Genomic DNA, 24,634 nt, shown 5'->3' with positions numbered 1-24,634 from the left:
GTTTTCAAAGATATCAGTAAAGTCTTCTACATTAATGCAGTGGCGTATTTAAGGGGAGTTTCCGGGCTTAAGCCTCCCTGAAATTTTATTTACTATTTTAAATAAATGAAATATCTTGCAGGATTTTCACATTTCCAGGAATAAACTTAGCAAAGCTCCTGAAACAAAATCCTAAATACGCCACTGCGTACAATGCAAAGAGAATAAAGGGGGTTTAACTTTATAAAGAAATGGATAATCACTATCAACAGCTTAAAATAAGATTTTATTCTAGATCAACAGAATAACTAAATATTATAGATTTTGATATGTGCAAAACTAACTCTGTAGATATGTTGTTCTTAATAATCATTTCTTAATCTTTCAGGCTTACATTCGAATTGGTTCTAGTCGGTGTGGTGGATCTCTAGTCAATCGATTGCACGTAGTTACAGCTGGTCATTGCGTTGCACGGTAAGAGATGTCTAGGAATGAAATTAATTGGTGTCCATGCTTATGTCAGAGAAAACATTTTGCTAGAAATGTTACTTTAATAACAACATAAGTAAGTTAATAAGTGACAAATAATAGACGAAAGAGTTGTAATCCGTATGAAGTTTTACTACTTGAATTGGGGATTTCCGCTAAAATATATAGATTTAAGTCCAAAAGTTAATTTTAAACATTGATGTGATATTCCTTAAAATATTTATTCAACCTGTTTTCGATAATTATAAATATAAGAGAAAGAAGTAGTATCAAAATTGTCTGCGAGAAACGTGGATCTTTTTTGATCCACTTATGTCGTGTGGAGACGACGTCTCTCTTTGACCACTACAGGTAGTGAGCGATATTATAAAGAAGTTTTCTATAAGAAATTATGAAAAATGGATTAGTAAAAATTTCCTACCTTTGGTCGCTGTCATGATTACAGAATTAGTCACTGAATATAAAAGAAGAGGGATAAGTAAAGTACAATGTATTCAAAGAGCACTTCAAATATGTGTCATTATTTCTTTAGTTGTCGTCTTTATTAATTTTGGATCTATCTGCAATTGGATATTTCAAGTTTTATCAATTTTATTTGATTTGTTGTGTAAAGTTTATTCCACGATAGTTTAACAAATGGAATTTTCGAGTAGATTACAAATACCGAGTCGAATTCATACTAAACTTCGATATTACATTTCCTCGTAAGAAGTGAGGAGTAGAGTTCTCTCGTTGCTCTCTCAAAATTGACATCATTGTTTATGAGTATCCAAGAGCATTTTTTCAAAGTTGCCAGGTATGCAGTGAATATCATATTTTTGCGGAAATCTAAAGAGATATTGTATTCTGACTACTACCTTTTTCCTTTCTTTTTTGAAAGAAGATGCATTAAATCAGACTTCAGTGACACTGACACATGACTAGCCAGCAGTTCGCAAACATATACATTTTATCTTCATATACGTGATGAAAATATAAGAAAAAGGAGAAAAACTTGAGAATTGATCAGTTGACCATGTTGTTTGAGATGTAACTGTGTTGTTCATTTCGCTTTAGTTAAATTAGGACTTCAGGGGCATTTAAATAGATTGTTTCAATAATAAATAAAAGCAATATGAAAAGAATTCTTACAAATTCTAGATATTCCCAAGGAATATCATACAAAGACGTCTGTTTTTGAACACATTATTGGAAGCTGATTAATATAAAATCCTACAATGAATAAAGAGCATTCTTTAGAATTTGGAATTGTGGCAAACTTTGGGATCTAAACTACATAATATTATTGTTAGTTTATGTTTTCTTTTAAGTGAGCGAAATATTACTTCAACTAACTTTACCAATCTTACTAGTGAATACCGATGAAAATAGAAATTATTCTCAGATTACTTCAACCGTTTACTGTATATCTCTGGATACACATACACAAATCTAACCACTCACAAGTAAACCTTACGTTTGGGTGAATCGAGTTGCTGACTGAGACACATATAAGAAATTAGTACTAAATGTGATCAGTATTTCAGTGAAGTTGTAGGTGCGAAGCTCCAGGGGTTTAGGAGATACAGCTACCAGAACATCACATGGAAGTACAGAATAGTCTTCATACAGTTGGAGGTAAAAGCTCTGTAAGACCTCTTTTAACGACAAAAAGTGAATAACAAATATATGGGTACATATTAGGACTAGGGGGAAGTCATATAGTAAGGGTATACCTGATGGCGGCCATCTTGAATTAAGGTTAAGTTTTTAAAATAGGAATAGGATCGTGTGATACATGATTTAAGGCGCAAATTTAATCAGAAGAACAATGGTGACGTTAATTTTGATTTACGCGCAATTGGTAAAAAGTTACAGGGAAATTAAATATTGTTGCAGCATATATATTAGTCCTTTACCCCACCTTGTAAATTTTCTGTTAATGATAATAATTAAATAAAAAGCAGGTGGATAAATATTAGGTCTATAGTAAGAGTTGCCTTGATGGCGGCCATGTTCAAATCCGCCATTTTGAATCAGACAAAGGTTTTAAACAAAACGCAGAACAGTGACATCTTATTAATAGCAAATTTTACCATAACTTCAACGGTATAACCATTTTTGCTTTCGTAAGGTTTACTTGTAAGATTAAGAGATTCTTAAACTTAAACCACGACATTGAAGACTATACAATCAACTCAGCCACTTTTAGCTCATATTTAATCTACTCATGATCTCAGCCACTCATGACTCGTTTCCTACGTACAAAGGACTTCAGACACTTATGGCTCCATTTCTACATCAACACGATTACACATTATTTGTCTTCCGTAGTAACGCTTTTCTTTCGTTACTACAATTTACCAACACCTTGTCCGATTGTCCACAATATTATTAAAAATAATTTTTAAAACTGCTTTCATGCTTAATTTACGATATTGATAATAGAAATCAAGAAAATAATCACTAGGAAGTGAATTCACATCGCATCACCAAGTTGAAAGTGCACATCTCACGGATAACGTTCAATATGTATTAACATCCTATTAGTATTATTTGTGTAAGTGAGTGTGTAGAATGTCGAGAGAACTTCAAATTATTGGACATGTCATTGCACCAAAAAGTCATTTGAATAGGTTAGTGATAACAGTGTACAACAGTGATAGTTATAATAATAATAGTAGTATTATAAACATGAAATTGATTACTACATATAAAATGGGAAAAAATGCTTATAGTTATACACTTCAATCTTATGGATTCGCCAACAGAAGCCATTTTGTCTTTAAAATGAATGTAATTTATACCCCTGTATACTTATTGAAAGAACGTAGGTAAACGGTTGGCGCTCTCACTTCTCAATTGTGAGACAAAAATTTCGATCCCGTGAAATGACAACTGACAATGAATGAAAATAACTTTTGTAGAAATGAATAAAAAAATATTTATATTGTCCTTATTATAATTACTGTGAATAATACCGATTTTATCTTTGCTTAACTAGAATTGAAAGTCGGTAACTTTTCATATTGAACTTAAGAGAGTTCCTTTTATTTAAAACTAATAATGGAAAGGGACACTGAATCCCTATTAATTAGTTAATCAATGAACACAGTAACTAATATGGCACAGTACACCGTTGAAGAAGGATTTGGTAATATCAGGTTTTCTAAAAGATATTGAGCATGGAGTTCCAGATTGATAAAGCATTTATTATCATTTAAAAGTAATATTATGGAACGATATATGCGACATTTTGTTCGATAATCTGTTATTCTTTCAGCAACGCTATAGTTCCGTCACTATAGAACTTCTATCGTTTCTAGTTTTAAAAAATGTGACACATGGTTTGCACCAACATTGTTTGAAACTAACTTACACTGTTCAGAGAATGCAGCAGAGACTGAAAGAGATTACAAGTGGATGAAATTAAAATCCTAGTGAAGTTCTCGCAATTTCTGGTGGTTGTTATGGAGTATACGGTCTGACGTTGTCAGCGTCGTCCGGCCGTTTCTTTTGAATTGCTATTTGCTCTGGCATTAGCTGTCGATAACACAGGTCCAAGTCTATCACTCTGTCTGGCAGTAGCAGCCTGTGATGCGCGAGGACCTTCCGATCCTATCAAAGCACAGTATAACCTTCCCAGACCTCAATGTGGGTTTTGTCACAGACTGGAGCTTTTCCTCACTTTGACCACGATCTTTTCCGCACATTGCTTTAGATTATCCACTTTTTATCACTCGTAAGTTACTGGTTCAAAAATGGCATGAGTTCATTATGTTTCAGTAGAGAATCGTAAGCAGAAATTTGATCGAATGAATGTTCCTGAGCTAGATCATGTGACACTCAAATGTCGAACTTCTTTTTGTAGCCAGCTTTCTTCAAATAGTCTATTACTCTTTGGTGATGTCATGACTTCCTACACGCAAGTTTTCCTCAGCTTCTTCCAGAATATTATCCACTTTTGCTGTGATTTTCACTTACTGCGACTAGCATTTTAGACATCGAAATTTCCAGAATAAAAGAGACTAAAATATTTTAGTTATTGCTTTTTGATAAAGTTTCGTTCCCATAAAAAGCACAAATTTCTTCATGACCCTGCGCAGCATTTGCATTTTTACTGGAATGAAATTGTTATATGTAGCGCTGGTTTGACAAAAGTTCACACATCTTCACGGCATAATACTTTATGTTTGACTACAAGAATTCCAACACGTTTGCATATCTGCTATTTACAACTATTAGCTGTCAAATCGCCCAATCCTCTGTGACTCATACTCTGAAATTTGATTCATTAACGCTATTTCGTGCCAAAGTGCTCAATTTTTTTTTAAGATTAGGTGATATTTTTGCTATTTAATGTTGTAAGCATTTTAGTTCGAAAACTAGAATTTCGCAAATGGACGAATTTCTTAGGTAAATTATTATTTAGTCTACGCCATAGTATATTCCATGGAGAGCTAAAAATATTATTTTTCAATCTATATATAAAAGCGACACGCTCACTTCAACGGGTGGCTGAGACGCAAACTATACCGAGTACCGGCGTAGCCACCGATGGCTACAGTACCGGTTGTCTGCCAAATCTGCCACCAATATCGGCGTCTTCTGTTTCACTTTTGGTTTGGCACACAATCGCATTGTTTACATTAACCTGTGCTGTTCAGTATTATTCTGTTCTTCGACGTTTCAACTTATTCTTTAGATAAAATGATGGATGATAATGAAGACAACATCAATAATGAACCATCCAAATTGAAATCCCTGGCAAAGAAGGTAAAACGAATGTGTAATTTTCTTGCTGAATGGTTGGAACAGTACGAGTGGTTATCATAGGTCAGGGATGCAAATAAGTAATAAAATTTTACTTGCAGGAAAAAAGCTACTAGCCCACATCCCAGTCTTTACAGTTTGAAATAAATAATACTGATGTTAAAAACACGCCCGCACCGATGAACTACTCGCCCTGGGCGAGTGGTTATTTGCATCCCTGTCATAGGTGGTCAGTATTAAGTTCTGTGCTAGGTGTAAACTTTGGAACAAAGAGTTTTCAATTTCACATGGAGAAATTAGTGATGTTAAACATCATGATGACAGTGTAGAGGAGGGTAAGTACAGGAAAATCAAATACTATAATTCAAAAAAATTGTCCGCGTGCAAAACAGCTCGTAAAGTGATGAAAATTACCTTTGCTGAATTAACCACATTTCATTGCGTAAAACCTAATTTGCCCTATAATTCAATTGACCGTAACTATATACTAACTCACATATTGCGAAAAAAAAATAATTAATTCTGGAAAGAGAAAATCATCTTCGTGTCAACGTGTGTATGACAATATAAAGATAACATTTCCAAGATCCATCATTCAAATGAGTCGGGGAGAGTTGACTTTCCAAGTATAGAAGTAAACGACGACGAAACTAAAAATTTTAAATATCACAAATAAGTTTTTAACTAATCAGCACTTGCAACGTTACCATTATGTGTGACAGCCTCAAGACAATTGAAAGTCATTACTATATATCTTTCTGAACCAGGTACAAAAATGGTTGATTTTATGCTGAATAATTCGGCGGAAATACGTTAAAATTTCCTGTCATTCACTCGTTTTTTGTTCTGCGTGCACTAAATTTTGACATTATCCGATCCCATCTCTAATTTTGCATTTAATTGCAACAAATGCTTTTTCACCAAATTATACAGAACAGTGTACAGCAGTGATTTTTAGCGTGGATATTAACGCTTCTAGGGGGCATTTTCGTTTCAAAAGCAAGAGTTGAAACAAAAAGGAGGGATTGGGAGGTGATAGACTATTTAGAGGGCGATTGAAATTTTTAAGACTTTTGCTGTATTATTGGACGAAAACCATTATCCATTTTGCAAGTTATCAATTTTATAAATATAGGTTTATCAATTTTATAAATATGCTGATTGAAGGTTGATTTTAGGAATTGAAGCCTTTTTCTGCTTCTTAGACTACTTCGTCGAAAACTTACGTTCAACTTTGTAAGTGGGTGGATTGGGTTAAGAAGATGACGGAAGGCACTAAGGACAATTGCATTCACACACAGGGTTGCTAGTTTCATAAAGATTGAGAACCACTGGTGTAGAGAACAATATTGAATCCCCGGCATCTAAGTGTGATTCAAGACACCATTTTTCTTCGAGGGGAACGTTCTGATGCAAGGGAATTATTTTAAAGGAAGTCTAACTATTGTATAAAAACATACTATACCTCGGTTGAAACCCTATATCTTACAGATTTAGAATATATGACTATATTCTTGACATTCCATATGTAGAAGCACGTGATAATCAAGTTGAAAAATTGACAAGTTTAAAATGAACTATCAGTTATTCAGGTTTGATAAAATTGTCATTATGACTACTATATACTTAAAATGAATAAAGATTACATGTTATTCCTTTCACGCAAATATATACAAATATTCTTGATTTTACAGGGTAAAAACTGACATGTAAGTAGTTGTGACCAATTGTTTTGAAGCACAAATATAAAATACTTAAAACTTTTGTGTATAAGGAACTATCAGATATTTCCTCAGTCAAAGTTCGACATACTGAGAAATGACAGATTTTCTCTAATAGTCAAAAAAGTGTTTATTTGACCAAAAATAAATAAAAATAAGAGCAAATTAAATGGTATAGAAGAAAATTGTTATATAATCACTGGTAGTCTCACCAAAGTTTTCTGTAAGATTACCGAAGGGGCTTCTGGAATTTTCTTCCTATCATCAACAATAAGGGTAGTTTACTGAATGGTGAATACGAAAAGATATTTTTTTTTTCGATCAAGTCTATAACGATTTTGTTTATATTTCATTTCTCAAGGTTTCATTACCATCCCTAATACAGTATAAGCAGTTTCAGTGTGAAAAATGCAGAAGGGGTAGTTTACTGTTGGGGTGAGTTTTTTTTTTTTTTTTTTTTTTTTTTTTTTTTTTTTTTTTTTTAACAATTTTAGGAACCCGAAAGGAAAACCATCGATATTTAGTGAAATATTATATTTTAAATTAAGAGAAAGTCTCCGATTTTTTTAAAACTAATATACAGCGTTAAAGGAGTAGTAAATAATGCACCCATAATATTAACTAGGGATTTTGGAGTTAAGTATGTCAATCTTCCTTCAAAATTGTATGAAGTTCAAAGTTCAATAGATAATTAACGGTGGACATCATATTCAAGACATGAATATAATTAATACACCTAGGTATGTATAAACTAGATATTTGTACTACAGACATGTTCAAATTATTAGACTCACGTTCGAAAAATGTAAAGTTCATGTTGCAGTCCTAATTTGAAAATTAGGACATGTAATTTAATGGTTAAACCACCAATATAGAATTCTTCATTTGATTACTGTACAATTGAAGTGGTGATATCACCGTTAATCAGCAGAGGGCATTAGTGGAGGGGAGGGAGTTCTGAAAGTGGTATTTCAGTTGTAGACAACTATTGTGGTTTCTATCAACAAGTTACAATCTGAAGTATTGTGGTTGCAGTCCTAAGCAGTTACGACATTCAAAGCGTTCAACAGTTCGAATGAGCCAGTTTGTGTATTAACCTTTAATTGTGTGAAGTCCTGTAATCGCGGCATAATGGGAAAAGCAGGAGATCTTTTTCCGCGTAAAGTGGCAGTTGTCAAAACACTTTTGGCGGAAGGAAGATATACACAACGACAAATTGCTAGTAGAGTTGGGGTAGGGCAAAAATTTCTGAGTAAAATCTCCGTTGCAATGAGCTAGAAGCAAATGTATCAGCAAAATAGGGTTGGAAAGTTTGGGCGAAAACCAAAGTTATCGCTAAGAAGTATCAGAAAACTAAAAAGATTGGCTCTGGGAAACAGAAACGCAACTTCTAGAGCCTTAAGCATAAAAATGGCTGAGTATGGTGTAGACATTTCGCCTGAAAATATTCAAAAGATTCTTTGTGCTGAAGGAATAAAAGCACTCAGGCTAAGAACGACAGGAAAAATTCCTCCAATCATGAAAAGAAGCACCTCGAATGGGCACGAGGCCTAGAACATTGGACTGCTGGTGACAGGAGAATAGTGTGTTTCAGTGATGAATCATGTTGTTCGTGTTTGATGAATGTTCACAATATGTGCGACGTCGACCTGGGGAGGAATTCAAGTTGGAATGTCTCCAACAAACCATGAAGTATCCTATTTCAGTCATGATCTGGGGTGTAATGTCTGTCTTTGGGCCTGGGAAACTGTATATAAAAGAGGGAATAATAAAGCACGATCAATACTTCCAAGTTCTTCAAGAAGAACTGCTTCCCCAGACTGCAGTCTTGTTTGATGACGCACACTTCATCTTTATGCATGATGGAGGCCCATGCTACCGGGGCAAAACTATAACAAAATTCCTCGAGAAGAATGAAATTAGTGTTCTGCCGTGGCCGGGCAACAGTTCTGATATGAACCCTTAGAGCTTCATGAAGGAAAAGCAAAAGAAGAAGCATATTACAACCAAACATCAGTTGATCAAGGAGATCAACAATTTGTGGTATTATGATGCTGAATTGAAGGAAAATGTGCTAAACTCGTACATAGCATGCCACAAAGATTTAATAAAGAGTACCGGATTTCATACGAAATATTAATGTTTGTGTGAGAGATAATTTTCTTGCAAGTTTTCCAAAGTTTTCCATTTTTTTTTTTTTTTTTTTGTTGTTGTTGTTGTTGTTGTTGTTGTTTGTTTCCAATTTAGATACGCACACTGTATAGTATTTATATTTGAATGTCACGTACGCATTTGTTTTATTGATATTGGAAAGCATGTGCCATGACTACAAGAAATTAGAACAGAGTTACAGTAATTTGATCTAAGTTCAAACGTGTTTTCTAACGTAATATTGTAAGAACAGTAAAATATTCAGAAACTGAATGTTGAGTCTAATAATTTGAACACGTCTGTATACTCAATTCCAAACCCTGATTATTGATGCAGCCTTACAATAAGCTGCTCGAAGGATCGAAAAATCAGAATACTAAATAATGGAAAGAAAACTATTGAAGACAATGACTCCTATATTTATGCATATGCTTATCTATCCTTGATATTATTGTCAATACTAAAAGAAGTTTTGTCGATTTTAAAAGATATTATTTTATTTCACGTTCTACCTATTATATTGTATGTACATTACAACAAAATCTTTCAGTTCTTAATCGAATGCTTTCTTCTTTCATGTTTTATATGGCTAATACTAGAGCATCGCCGCGTCAAGTTCAGGTAACTCTGGGAGATTATGTAATCAACTCACAGGTGGAGCCACTCCCTGCCTTCACTTTTGGAGTACGGGACATCAAGGTTCACCCATTCTTCAAATTCACTCCACAAGCGGACAGATACGATGTCGCTGTGCTGAAGCTTGAAAGGCCTGTTCAATATATGCCTCATATAGCACCAATATGTTTACCAGAGAAGGGCGAAGACTTCCTGGGAAAATTCGGCTGGGCTGCAGGTTGGGGTGCTCTGCAAGCAGGTATTTCTGATCTCTTTCTTTTCATATACTAAATTTTAAGTGTAGCTCTAAGAAGGATGTTGCATAGGATCAGTGACGATGCCAGCTTTAATTTCTTAGGGGGGCAAAGGAGGGGCAGATATATTTTGGGGGGCGGCTTTTTCATACCAAAAATGATAATTTTATTAAATTTGATGTACATTACAGTACACGATGTATATCTTGCTGACTTACATTACAGTACAACATACATATATTTCTAGTTGTTCTTTTATTATATAATTATAATTTAAACTTATTTCAAGTAAACCTTGTAACTAACAAATAAAGTAACGCTTGCACATGACATATTTTTCAATGCAGCTTTTGATAGCCTAACCTAAATTCAATGACTTACGTATATTACAAGTAACACATTCGTTTATATCATACCTAGCTATATATATAAGTACGAGTGGCTGCTGAAAAATTCGAAACTCGTAGCTTAGCCCAGAAAGAGTGTAGGTAGAATGATTGAAAAATGTACAATTTCAGACATATTGAGGCAGATCACAGCTGTCATAAGTTTTTTGTTCCACCAAGGAAAGTCACCGGAGAAAATTCATATAGAAATCCATAAAACACTACGGGACTCTTCGCAATATATACAGTTGTGAAAAAGTGAGTGACACAGTTTCAACCTAGCGATTTCTCAACGGTAATGCTTTACATCCAGAATGACCAAAAGTAGTGACTGTCCCGAAATCATGGATACAACTCATGATATTATAGTTGAAATTTGCAGAATTTCACCTAAACGTGTGCCAGAGATTGTGGGCATTTCTTTGGAATGCGTCGGTAGCAGTGCCGTAGTCCTAAAATTTTCAGAGGGTATACGCTAGTTTGTGATTACTGTTTTATACTCTAAAAGTATTTCATGCTATTTTCTTGATGACACACCATTAATAACATGAATGGGTGTAGGTATGGAGAAGAAACCAAGAAGGAACAGAAAAAAAATCACGCCCGATATGCCAGAAGTAAGAAAATTGTGCTCAAATTTAATTCTATAAAATCATTAAGACATATTTTTTTTTTTTCAGTTAATAGGTTCTGTATTGCTCAAAGTTACGTATTACTATTGGCGTGATCAGTAGCGTAGAGTGCTATTAGACATTTAGACACTGTCTACCCTTTCAAATTAAAAGAACATAGCTTTAGAATTTCCTTATTAATAAGGACTAATATGCATTTCATGTTGAAGAAAAAGATAGAAATACTAGGGCCAGCGATATCTTGGTTAATAGGAATAGTAGTAGAGTCTTTCTAAATAATTTTACTTTTCAAAACTCGGGGAAAAAGTTCTATCTCCGTCAAACAGGCTGCAGAGAGACAACCAGGAGACAACAAAAAATATGTCTCAACGCGGCTGAAACAAATACATTTGAGAAAGCGGCGCGCGCATGTGGCTGTAGGCTTCTTACTTGCTGAAACAACCTAGCAAAGAGACATCGGGCAAAACGTCTCAGTAGCAATGATGCCATACTTAGCGAAATAATACCATTTTAAATCCAGTATAGTTTTCATTCTTTATTTTAGATATTCAATTATATTTCAAGGAAAATTATTAAGAAATAGAAGGAAATAAAAACCTAAATTAATAACTACCTTAAAAAGGTTTTATCGATACAGTAATTCATATAAATCTTTCACGATCTAGGTTTAGCTTCTGTCTAATCGCAATACTAGAGTGTATCAACACTGGGAAAGGCAAAAGCAAGGACAGGAGGTTTTGTAGTATGCTATTTTGTTGATGTTTTTAAAATCGTTAGGTAAATTTGTTTTTGGGTCTGTCTGAGTTAGTTATTTATTATGTACAAATCAAATGATTGGAAATAGATTTACTGCACCAGTTGTTATTAAATGGCATGTCTAAGCTCTCATATAAAAATTAGTATTAACTTTAAAAATAGCCCATTTATGAGTTTACTTTTTAAATCAGGAATCGTGCAAAGCTAATATTAAGATTATACATAAAACTAAATCAACTTACTTATTCAGTTTAATGTATTTAGTGTATATACCGAGATTTGTCAGAATAAATTTATATCGGTATACTGGTTTAATTTAATCGCTAAGGAATGTGTTTATCGAAATTAGTTTTCTGTACATTATATATAGTAGTGCAACCTCGCGAAAATAAGTTTCTAACGAAATTTTGTTAAGAGTTTCAACTATATATATATATATTTGAAAATGTAAAAATTGTTACACTAAAAATAATGTTCCTTTCGGAAATTATCATTAAAACAGAGTTCCTATAATTTTACTCACTCAGAGGTTTTCATCAGGAAGTAAAAACCTTAAACTCATAATTTTATTAGGTTCCGGATATCGATGCAATATTTTGCACCATGTGTCTGCTCTTTCTAATAATAGATTAAAAATGAAATGAAATCTTTGAGTTTTACGTCCCACGTTTATGTCGGCTGGGCTAAAGGAGATGGTGATGATGAGAAATAAATGAAATGGTGGAATGAAGAAAGTGGGATAAGACGGCAGAACCACAAGAAAACCCCACACACAGTGTTTGTCCACCACAAAATTCACTTAGCGCGAACTGGGATCAAACCAAATACCCCATGCACCACCCCATAAACATGTGGATTTCAGGTTACAAGAGACGTCAAACTATCTCAATATTGATATGATGTTTTAAACTGCAAATAATTCCAAAATAAATAAAGAAAATGGTTAAATCGAAAAGTCTAAAGCTATTGTTATTATGGAATAATGTGAATGGACAAATTTTGTAACAAGTGTTTAAAGAGAAGCCTTGGTATCTCGGTGGCAGAGCAATCACCTCTGACGCGTAGGGTCCCTGGTTAAATTCCAAATCCCACCAAGTTAGTTTTATGCGGGACATACCCTGTGTGTGTAGATTTTCTTGAGATTCTCTTCCTTTCTCTCCCACTTTTGTCACTGCACCACTATCACTCAACTCATCACCATTTGCCTTCGTCTCAGAGCATAATCGTGGAGCACTGAACTCTCTCTCTCTCTCTCTCTCTATATATATATATATATATATATATATATATATCCTGTCTACCCATTGCGAAACTTAACGCTACGCTACTGGGCGTGATATTGAAAATATTCATACCTTAGTTTAAAAATATCGAATAAGTTTGGTTCTCTTCAGCAGAGAATAATGTATTAAGCAACTGAAATATCTGAGTCATCGACCTTTAAAACGCTTGCATATCCTCTCAGAACAGAAATGCGCCATTTTGCATCGGTCTTCCAGCTGATCTATAAAACTAACAATTTTGTGTTTTAATTCCTTCTTGTAGATCTATAATAACATCCAAATAATAGTACCTAATAACAGTAACTATGAAAACCTTTGATAAAATATAAGACGTGACAGTAACCTTTATAAAGTCTTCTCCGAAAGCTACTTGTCAGTGGTCACCAGTTACTATTTGGTACCAAAATTTTCACTATTCTCTTAGGTATTGATCAACGCCAATATCATCGTCATATCTCTATGACTTACTGTTCCCAAGATATGGCTTCTTAAATCTCTTGAAATAGAAACTTTTTGACGAATATTTGAGGAACGGTGGCCAGTTGGCCATTGGCCACCGGTTACCGTACTATTTGGTACCAAAATGGTCTCTATCCTCTTATGTATTGATTTCTCTGCGATCTACAGTTCCCAAGATATTACTCCTTAAATCTCCCAAAACTGGCACTTTTTTGGCCAACAACAATCTATAATTATTTGTCTCTATAGAATAAATGTTCTCATGTATAAATATTCATAGTTATTTATTTCTTATTTGTATGTCAACGTCATCCGACACCTGTCATGAAAGTCAGGAAATTTCCTACAAAAAGTCATGGAGAAGTCAGGGAAATAGATTTCTGCAGATCAGTAGAAAATCTGTAGAAGGAAATCATAAGCATAACTTGCCCTGTCTGTGGTTTAGTCTCGTATCCTGCACAATGGTAAATATTTCTAATAAATGTTTTCTGTTAGACTGAAGTAAAAGACACTAATGGATAAAGGTATACTAGAAATCAAGAAGACATGTAAAGAGAAGATTTCTCCGTTGCAAGTTCATATAGGTCAGCGTGTTCATAAACGATGTCGAGTAAATGTTTGTAAATCTGGAATCATCTTCTGAGCTCAGAACATCTGGATCAGAGATGAGATCACATAGTTTGACCGACCTCGTGAACCGACATTTAATCCCAGCATGACTGTGTGTTCTGTGATAGTGAAATAAGTCGATGTTATAGAGAAGTTTGCAAAGCCTTTCCTGTAAGAACAACTACTTTTGATGAGTGTATACAGCAGATATATAGTAAAAGAAATGATGACTGAGTTGAATCTGTGCTGAGGAGCACACAGTCTAGTTGAGATCTTCATGCTGCATATCCGTAGTATCATGAAAACGATAGTGTGAATTTTCGAACTGGAACTGCACAATTTCAAGAAGGGGCAACTAACAAATGCGGACGACCTGAAGACAAAATTCAGCCTGATGCATTCATTGCCACTGCCAAGTAACTACAAGAAAACGATGAGGAGCTGTTGACAATAGTGAACTTGATCAAGACAATGGAAGAGCAATTACCATCTGAAAGCCAGGTTTACTCATACAACACCCAATACAAGCAACGCAAGCTACTTGATCGTTTTGGTGATGACCTCATGATATGTATTATGGGTAAAAAAAAAATATATATTTTTTACTTTCCGAAGAATAGCAGCAGCAGTGTTAAAAGAATGTCATAATATGAATCATACAGACATTGATGAATATAAGGCCAACATTATTCTTGCTGCAGCAGCCCTGCTAGAAGTGCATACACAATTTACAACAAATAAATGCACATAGCCAAATACCAGGTGGAAATGTACAGTATGTGATTGACGGTGGAGCTCTAATACATCGAATTTTATAGAATTGCAATGAAACTTTTTGAAGAAATATGTATTTCGTACGTTTCATATATGAAGTGACGATATGGCAGTGTTTGATGGATATCATGAAGAGTATTCTACAAAAGTCCGAGTCCACCATCATCGTTCGATTCAAACACAATCATTTTTTCTAAATGTTACTTTTGATTTCAATACAAAGCCAGGTCAAATTGTTACATTTCTAGGTGGTTTCTTGCAATGCTCAGTGCTCTTGTATTTATGAAACAGCTAACACTGATTTGTAGATTATTCGTGAGACACTCAATGGTGCTCAAAATGACACAACAGTTGATAAGGAGACAGATATTCTTGTCTTATTTATTCATTATATAACAGATATTCCTCACAATGTGAACCTATGAAAACCAAACCTGAACCAAAGAAGAATGAGAAAGATATATTAGTGTATGATATTAAAACTTGCAGAAGAGCCTTAAGTGATACTATTTGCGACAACATACTATTTTTACACGCAATTCTGGAATGTGGCACAACATCACGACTATAAACAATAGGAAAAACAGCTTTTAAATTATTAGGTAAATTAGAAGAATCTTGAAAGCATGCATCGAGAGTCAAAGTGCAGACGGTTGAGAAAGACGTAATTGGGTCTGTAAAAGGAGCAGTAGCTCTGTTGTATGGTTGACAGCCAGATGAAATATTACAACAAATTCTTATGCGGGTGTTCACCAGAAAAGTGATCACCAATGCTTTTCACGTCAAACCTGAGGTACTGCTGCATGCTGAAGACGCCTGCTCGCATCACAGTCTGCGTGTCCACCATCAAGTGCAGCAGTGGCTAGGTCACAACCTTTAAACGCTCATTGACGCAACTACTGCATTCATACTTTTAATATCAATAGCTCAGTCCCTAATTAAGCTAAGAAGATAATTTTGGTATCAAAGCATTCTTGAAGGATGAAGCTTTTCAATGTTATGTATATAGGGGTATCGCGGCTCAGGGGGAAGGGTAAAGTTCGTGTTTTTTTGCATCAGTTTTCTTAAAGGCTCTCCCCCATTCAAAGTAAACTCATAAACATTGGTATGTGAAGCAATGAAGTAGTCTACTACATAGCAATGCCCTCTATGTATACTTGTTGCTTATATAGGGGAGAAGACTGGGGCAAAATTGGCCAATTTTTTTTTAGTCTCAGTTTTCCAGGACGGTTTCTTCTTCTTCTATAAATATGGCGGGAACTACAAAAATGTTATTTCGTTGGAATCTGTGTTCCATAAGCTGACTAACGATGTATCAATCATGATCCTGTGATAATTAGGAACGTTGCCAGGGCTGCCAACGCAAAGGTCTGCAGCACCCCTTCGAAAATTATATATATATATATATATATATATATATATATATATAGGAATTTCGTTCTGAATTTTTATCTCGCTTTGTATTGAAGCAGTGGGTGCTTTTTTATATTATTGTCATAAGTGTTTTTCCTACACATTAGCCTAATTTTGTCAGTGTATAGTGACTGCAAGGGTTTCCAGGGCCTCCAAATTCTATTTGTTTCATCATGTAATGCACCGTGTATAGTATTTTGTTAGGTATCATGTTAAATGTTGAATTTCAGACCTTATCAGATGGAATTCAAGGTAGACTTTATGTACTCGTTTTCAGCACACTTCAATTGGTCAAAAATCGGTGATGACGATTCTGTTGCAATTTTGTCCCTCATCACTGCTTTTCTGAGCTAAATTGACTGTACTACAAGAGAAGAATTGAATAAAATTTGAAAGAGCCTAAGTGCAAAACTCAAAAACAGAGAAAATTCGATAAACATGAGTTATCGCAACACAAGTTAAACGGATACTGCGACCATATGAGTGCTTTAAAACAGAAGCAACAACTTTTAAGCAATAAACTCCTTATAAATGTATTCTGCTTGGTACCAACAAGGAAAGTACTTGGGCTCGAACGGGTAAATACGAACTAAAATTAAAACATGTGTAATGTTAGCATCCCGGAAGCAAACAGTGATGTCTGTTTTTTGCAAAGTGATGTAAACGTCACTAAGATCAGGACAAAGTAGAGCACGTGCCATAACTACAGGGTATCTATCAAGTCTGAACCAGGATCATTTTTGCGGAAAAAGATTAGGTAGATTGAAAAATCGGCGAACACCTATCCCATTATTTTTAGGGGAACACAGTTCGATTGAAATAGTTGTGCCCCAGGTTCCCAGACAGGGTCCAACCAAAATTTTCAAATGGTAAAGGAAGTCAAGTAGTATACTGTAGAAAAAGTTTTGTGAAAAGAAGCAAGATGAAGCAAGTTCCGAGTCTCTACGCTGTACAAATAGTAGGCAGTGAAAATGTCAACAAAGTTATGAAAGAGTCTCTGCACCATTTTGCATAAGGTGCGATACAGACTCGGGACTTGTTGCAACTTAATTCTTTTCACAATACATTTTAAACGATATACTACTTGACTCCCCTTACTACTTGAAAATTGAGAGATGGTCCCTGTCTGAGACCCTCCGCGGGACCCTGGGGAAATATGTTTTCATTCAACATGTGTGCTCCCAAAATAATGGAAGAGTTGTTCGCTGATGTTTCCATCTTCCCAACCGTTTCCGCAAAAATGGCCTCAAATCAGACTTCAGAGATGTCCTGTACTTATGGCACGCGCTCTAGCTTGCCCTACTCTTGCGGACGTTTACACCACCTTGCAGAAATACAGAGATCACTGTTTGCTTGTGGAGTGCTAACATTACACATGTTTTTTCTTTTTGTGCGTATTTACCCGTTCGAGCCCAAGTGCTTCCTTGTAAGACAACTTTGAAGATACAATTCTGTTCTACTTATAGTGGCACTCAGATCCTGTCTCATTATTCAATTGTTGTCTCTTCTAGAAACAGAAGCGCCAGTTTCCAGGCGAGTTCAAATAAGACAGATTAATTATCTCCTACCCAGCCGCTGGTGTAGGGATAGCGTGCCTGCCTGCCAAACGGCATTTGGATAGGTCAAATTTGGCACGAAACCTGCTCCTACGGGCTATACTGACTAAGGTTTCTCCTAGTTACCTTCAGTCGCCCCGAGTGCGAGTCAGGATGGTCCCTTGTCTTAGGCAGGCAGCTTTCTTTTCCAGTCCTAGATATTTGAGATGTACCACCCCAGCATTCGTCTGATGGGCGACAATGGAATACCATCCTTCTTCCTTTGACAAGTGAATGATATCAACAGAATGCAAGTCAAGCAAGGTGTACATGTGCATTTCATTTACTTGTTAAATAAATGAAAGTACATGTGAAGGGTACTAGTTCAAAAAACACTGTTATTCAATTACTTAGAATGCTGAATTCACCTCAGTGTCGTCAGACAAGAGAACCTGACGGAGGTTTTAACCATGACCGCCTAAATAGCCTGAGCCGTACTCAGACGCGCTACCGACTGACCTACGGCGAACTGTACAGGAACTGAGAAATAGCCGAAATGAAGTAAATGAAGAAAGGAAAAGGAAATGCCTGAATTGGGATACAGTAACTGTTCGAATGTGCGTTATTTGATTGAAAATTCCATTGAAGGTAGACGCAAGCAGGAGAGGATGAAACTGTTAAATACTGCAGAAAGTGCCACTGAGCGATTTCCTTAAATGACCATAGTGTCATGATACGCCTATTTTGCCCGACTGGAAGTGTCTCATGTAATCAAGCACGAGCAACACGCTACTCATCTTTCACTTCCTGTTTAGTTCTGTTTGTTTCGTTGTATGTTGAATTGGTGTTGAATTATGTGTTGCATTCAAGTGATGGGTTGAATTGGCTTCCGTAAGTCTCCGTGTGTATGAAGAATAGTGACTATGATTCACCTGCAAACAAAGCGGCAATGGTCCGTCACGCATCCGGTTTGAGTATACGTGTTGATGAGGAACAGTTCCATCACCGCCATCCACAGCTCCCATTTTCATTACATACAATGATTGGAAAGTTATTGACATGCTTCAAGGATACTGGCAGTATTTTGAACCGACCTCGCTTTGGCAGACCCCAATTCGTAACCGATGATGGCACACTCGTTGACATTCTAACTAAAGTTACGTGCAGTTTAACGCGATCGATACGAAAGGTGGCCTAAGAGAGTAATACTAGCTAAATCTGTATCCAAAGAATTCTACACAAGCATCATTTCCATCCCTTCAAAGTACATTTCGTGCAGGAGTTGCATGAAGATGATGCCTACCCGACGACATGTATTCTGTGAATGGGATAAACAACCCAACCTTGAGGCTAACATCATGTTTCCCGACGAGGCCACATTTCATCTTAATAGAACTGTTAACAGACGTGTATTGGGCAAACAGCAACCCTCATATTGCCGAAATTTCCGACAATCAAGTTGACCCTTATATAAATATGTGGTGTGCAATTTACGGTAATGTTCTGGTGGGTCCTCTGTTCCTTGAGGGGAGATTAACAGATGAAACTATCAAAACCTGCTACTGCAACACTACAATTTTATTTGAACAACTTGCCTCTCGCAAATCGCCAGCACTTTTACAGCCAACACGATGGTGGGCCACCACACTTCTATGTCAATGTTCGACAATAGTCGGATGCAGCAGTTCGTGGACATCGAATCAGGCGTCGAGGTCTGGTGGAATGACCACTGAGATCACCTAATTTGACACTGCTTGATTTTTTCTGTGGAGCCATTTAAAATCCAGGGATCGCTCGGGTACAATTGCTACTCTAAAACACAATATTCGCGATGCCTGCGGTGCTATTAGCACTGAGACTCTGCAAGAGATTAGGGCCACTTTCTGATATTGTATGCACAACAAGATGTTGCAATTTGTGCACAACAAGATGGACATCACTTCGAACATCTTCTACGCTGAGCGCAGTTGCAGCATTGTTTTATGTTTCAGGATCTTCCAACAGGTAGGTGACTTGAAATGAATGACCAGAATGTTCTCGTGTCTCGTCTCGTTTCAAAAACTCATACACGACAGTAGATAACCATTCAACGAAATGAGATGAGACAACAAGTTTACGAAAAAAACGAGAGCTGCAAATAGATAATGATGCTAACCAGGGGAGAATCTTCATTTATTTATTTATTTATTTATTTATTTATTTATTTATTTATTTGTTCAAGGACATGACAGGAGAGATCGGGCCTCTACTCCAAGGTCATATCGACCGTTTAGGTGAGTCTAGGAATGGAAAAGGAAGTGGCCCTAACCTGATAGAAGGGACCACCCCGACACGGACCCGAGAAGACTGAGGGAAACCAGGAGAAACCTTAGTCAGTATAGCCCGTCGGAGGAGGTTTCGTGCCAAGTTCGACCTACACAAATCCCGTGTGGTAGGCAGGCACCTACCCTTCCACCAGCAGCTGGGTACAAGATTAATCTGTCTCATTTGAGCTCGTCTGGAAACTGGTGCTTCCGTTTCTAGACGAGACAACAATTGAATAATGAGACAGGATCTAAGTGTTGCTATAAATTGAATTGAATTGTATCATTCAAAGTTGTCTTAGTACCAAGCAGAATACATTTGTAGGGAGTTTATAGCTTAAAACTTGTTGCTTCTATTTTAAAGCACCCACAAGGTCGCAGTACCCGTTTAACTTGTATTGCGATAACTCATGTTTATCAACTTTTCTTTGGTTTTGAGTTTTGGTACTTACGCCCTTTCTTATTTGATTTGTCCTCTTATCTGATCTCGTTGACTTCACTAAACAAGTAATACCACTTTGCTGTGAATAAATTCAATTCACTTTACTTTTCATACCTGCCTCCTCTCTTCTGGTGGTGACACTACTGCTTTTGATTGACGTTGCGTCTGACCCTTTTTCATATCCTTCATTCAACGTTGCCGCCATTCTATTCTCCTTGGTCCAGGATACTTCAAACCATACGCACTTACCTTCATTGTTCCAACAAAGACGCGCCAATGTTGCATTTTTCTTTACCACTGGGCGCTATACCAATGTGGAGCCCAAACTGTTGCTCCACTTCCGAAAATTCCAACATTTCAAATTGAAAATACATACTTTCCAATAACATTGCTCTCTTCTAATTTTTTCGTATCTTCAATAGTTATCGAGACGGCATATGTAAACGGAATTATGGGACACTATATATATATATATATATATATATATATAGAGAGAGAGAGAGAGAGAGAGAGAGAGAGAGAGAGAAAGACAAAGGGTATTAATGAACTAGGCGAACAAACTGAAATAGGTGATTTCTCACATCAAAATAAGGAAAAAAAACTTCACATGGATCTGTGGTCAGAAATGAATAGTTTTAGAGCTAGTGTTGTTTTTAAAACCGTTGAAAGTGAACTTTGGAGGCAAATATCTCCAAAATTATTAGCTATTGAACTAAGACGGTATGTTCCTGCCTTAGGCTTGAAATCTGCTCTCTCCAAAAATACATGATTGTCAATCATTCAGTGGCAGCGCAAGGGAGTCCCCACAGGAAGTGGGTTGCTCCGGATATTCCGTTAGGACAGGTAAGTCCGATTTATGATGGATAGAACGACGTCCCAGAAAGTAAGAAAAAAGTCGTTGACAGACCATTGACGTTTTGAACAGAATCAAGATGGAGAAGGATTTTTGATGTGTTGTGCTTGGTTGCATAACTACAACATGATGCAGTGGAAAAACTTAAATAAAATCATTATCTCAACAGGTTCACGACACACTGTCATGACCTGTGGTATAAAGGTGACAGACATTAATAAATACCTAATGATTTTGGAAGAATTTGTGAAATAAGTATTTGCCAAAAAATGGAAGTATCTGTCGAGAAAAATAAGGAAAAAAAAACAATCGATAAAATGTTCTTCAGCACAAACTCACTTGATCGTGGGTCTTAAGGGGACCTCTTGCTATATAAGTGCACATTACCACTGAGTTAGCATGTACTTCTTTTCCCTCTCCCACGTAGTAACTAGCCGTAGCTAGGGGCGAATGGAGAGGTTGTCCAGGGCGTTGATAGCAAGGGGGCGCCAAACGAGCAAAAAGAAAGAAAAAGTATCGGAAAAGGGTAAAGATGCGGCGCCTCGTAAAAGAATTGGTGCCTTATTAAATCAATATTGTTGCCAATTTGCAAAGAAAACCATTTGTTAAAAATTTTCTTGTTCACTACGCTCGCAACCCAAATTTTCAATAAGAATCACAAGTTTTTATTTATTACTTAAAGAAAGTTATTATATACGATTTGTTAATGACGATGTGATATGCAAAGGTCATAGAATACCGGCGGTAGCCCTAGAATTTTACAAAGTAAAGTTTTTATAATATAAACTAAATTATATTGATAATTTTATACCTTAGTATCTTCTTTCAATGATACAAGATTCTGAGAACTGTATGTATTTACAATGATCCACTAAATTCTGTGCACGCTTTATGTCTCACTAACTTAAGAGGTCTTCGATATGACAACGCAGCAGTAACCACTCTCCAGTTACTACAGCAAGAATCGTATTACCGCATTCCCTTTCACTCCATCTCCGCCCACAGTGTATGAACAATAATATTTCGCAGCCATAACAGCAGTTGCCTCTAGAAAGATCGGTTTCTTGGGCGTGAGCGAAGAGTAAAGGGAAATTGTACGAGAAATGACAAGGCATTTTGGGGGTCTTTGGGAGTTGTCTCGGGCACCTTGAGCTTCGTTCCGGAGTGGTTTGCATCAACGCAACGAAACTTTTGTGTTTTATTTTATTGGATTTTAACATAACAGGTTAGAACCCATTTACAGTGTTCATACATTGTTTACACTATTTTTACAGGTACTATACGGTATTAGGAATTCCTTTTACTATATTTCTTCTTATATGTTTGTATCTTCCAACTTAAATAAATTTCTTTAACTTTTTTTACTTATACTATTATACGTTGCACTCATTCTCCATGTTGGCGACTTCTGGAGTATATTTAACCTTGGTTTTCCGGAATAAAATATATTAAAGTTATTTGGTCGTGTGTTTCGGGGTGGAATATGAATATGAAAAGATGAAAGAAGTTCGTTACAGACAACTTTACCATTATAAATTTTATAAAGGAATACCATATCAAATAGAGTTCTTCTTTGTTGTAAACTCATGATACCAAAATTAGTGTTGAGAGAGTCACTGCTATCTGTCTGCGGGTAAGCGTGTGTTGCTCTGCACGTTAGATGCTTTAAAAATTTTGATTGATTTTTTTTTTTTTAGTTTGGCAATATTATTTATGAAAAGCGGATTATAGTATTTTGCGATAGTTGGCATAGCTGTTATAAATACTTGTTTCACTATTTGCGTTTCGTTGCGAAGGTTCTTACAGACTGAGGCTCCTTCGTTGGCTAATCGCCTATTTCAGCGTTTCTTATTAATCGGACAGCATCGATTCACGCTGGTGAGTAGGGTTACTACCTATCCAAAGAAAAATGTAGGGATACCTCATGGAACAAATAAAGGCAGAAATGTACGATCGTTTTTTCGTAGTACAATAAGATAATATGAATCTTGCTAGTGAAGAAAAAATCATATTTATCTACTTGATAAAAGGAAAGTGTGTTGTAAGATTTTTTCTTATTTTGACGAGGAAACTGTACTCCAATAATAATAATAATAATAATAATAATAATAATAATAATAATAATAATAATAATAATAATAATAATAATAATAATAATAATAATAATAATGGAAAGGTGCTATAAAGGTTAGTGGTAAGCCAAGCCATCAAACCAGTATACGCCATTGTTTTTCGCCACAGCATATTAGAATTGAAATTCACTACACATATAACCAAAATATGTATACCGATCAATTTTCAGTGTATACATTAAAGAGTTAGGTACGCGTATAATAAGTGTTAATAGGATACGATTCTAGGGTACTGTGAGCCAATTTAAGAAATTATAAAAAAAAAAAAAAAGAAAAATAAAATCTATATTTCTTCTTTACTTTCATATATTTTAAGTTTCAAATTCTTCAAAAGGATTTGTAAAGACAATAAGGCTCGAAGTGAATTCACTTGGACTCAGCTGATTTCTTCATGGACAAGGTTTTCATCTGTAATGTTACTCCTAGATATTTGAAAGTGTCCACTGGAAAAAGTATTACTTCATATTTTAATTTGGCGTTTTATGCTTACAGGGAAATTTCCATTTATTTGGTTTCCTTCTCATTTACTTCCAAGTCCATATCCCTATAGACTTTTAATAGAACGTCTGCATTTCCTTCTATCGTGCTCATTTCATCTCTGGGGCCGCGGTGGCTCAGTGGTAGAGCGTTCACCTCTGGTGCTTGGTGTCCCGGGTTCAATCCCAGTCCGCGCCAAGTGAACTTTGTGGAGGACAAACACCGTGTGCATGGGTTTCCTCGGGGTTCTCCCGTTTCGTCCCACTTTCTTCATTCCACCATTTCATTCATTATTCATCATCACCGTCTCCTTTAGCCTAACCGGCATAACCGTGGAACGTAAAACTCATTTCATTTTTTCATTTCATCTCCTATTAGATTGACACCATCAGCAAAAGCCATAACCTGGAGCGTGCTATCCAGCTCTAGGCCTTGGTTACTCTCTTTAATTATTCTTATAGCGTATTCCTAAACAAAACTGAATAATTATAACCACAACATATTTCCATTGTTTCAGGCCATTCTTGATGCAAAAACTATTCCCCTTCTAGGACTTTACTGTGAGTTTCAGTTAAAAGCATCTTAAACTTCTAACTAGCTTTTTGATATACCAAATTCG

At 35.9% G+C, this 24,634-nt stretch overlaps 1 protein-coding gene across 4 annotated transcripts in view; it reads left to right on the top strand.

Moving 5' to 3' along the window:
- Positions 1-24,634, top strand: part of LOC145668041 (chymotrypsin-like protease CTRL-1) — a 501,380-nt gene that overhangs the window by 456,732 nt on the left and 20,014 nt on the right. For all 4 annotated transcript variants that reach the window (XM_081735518.1, XM_081735516.1, XM_081735517.1 and 1 more), the window contains 2 exons: positions 368-453; positions 9,692-9,966. In XM_081735518.1, coding sequence (XP_081591644.1) covers positions 368-453; positions 9,692-9,966 — 361 coding nt within the window. The remainder of the gene's footprint in view (positions 1-367; positions 454-9,691; positions 9,967-24,634) is intronic.

Source organism: Thermobia domestica, chromosome 13 (assembly GCF_964235325.1).
Source record: "Thermobia domestica chromosome 13, izTheDome1.hap1.1, whole genome shotgun sequence".
Taxonomy (NCBI): domain Eukaryota; kingdom Metazoa; phylum Arthropoda; class Insecta; order Zygentoma; family Lepismatidae; genus Thermobia; species Thermobia domestica.
The sequence above is the reverse complement of the archived record's forward strand: the minus strand, read 5'-3'. Positions and strand labels throughout refer to the sequence as shown.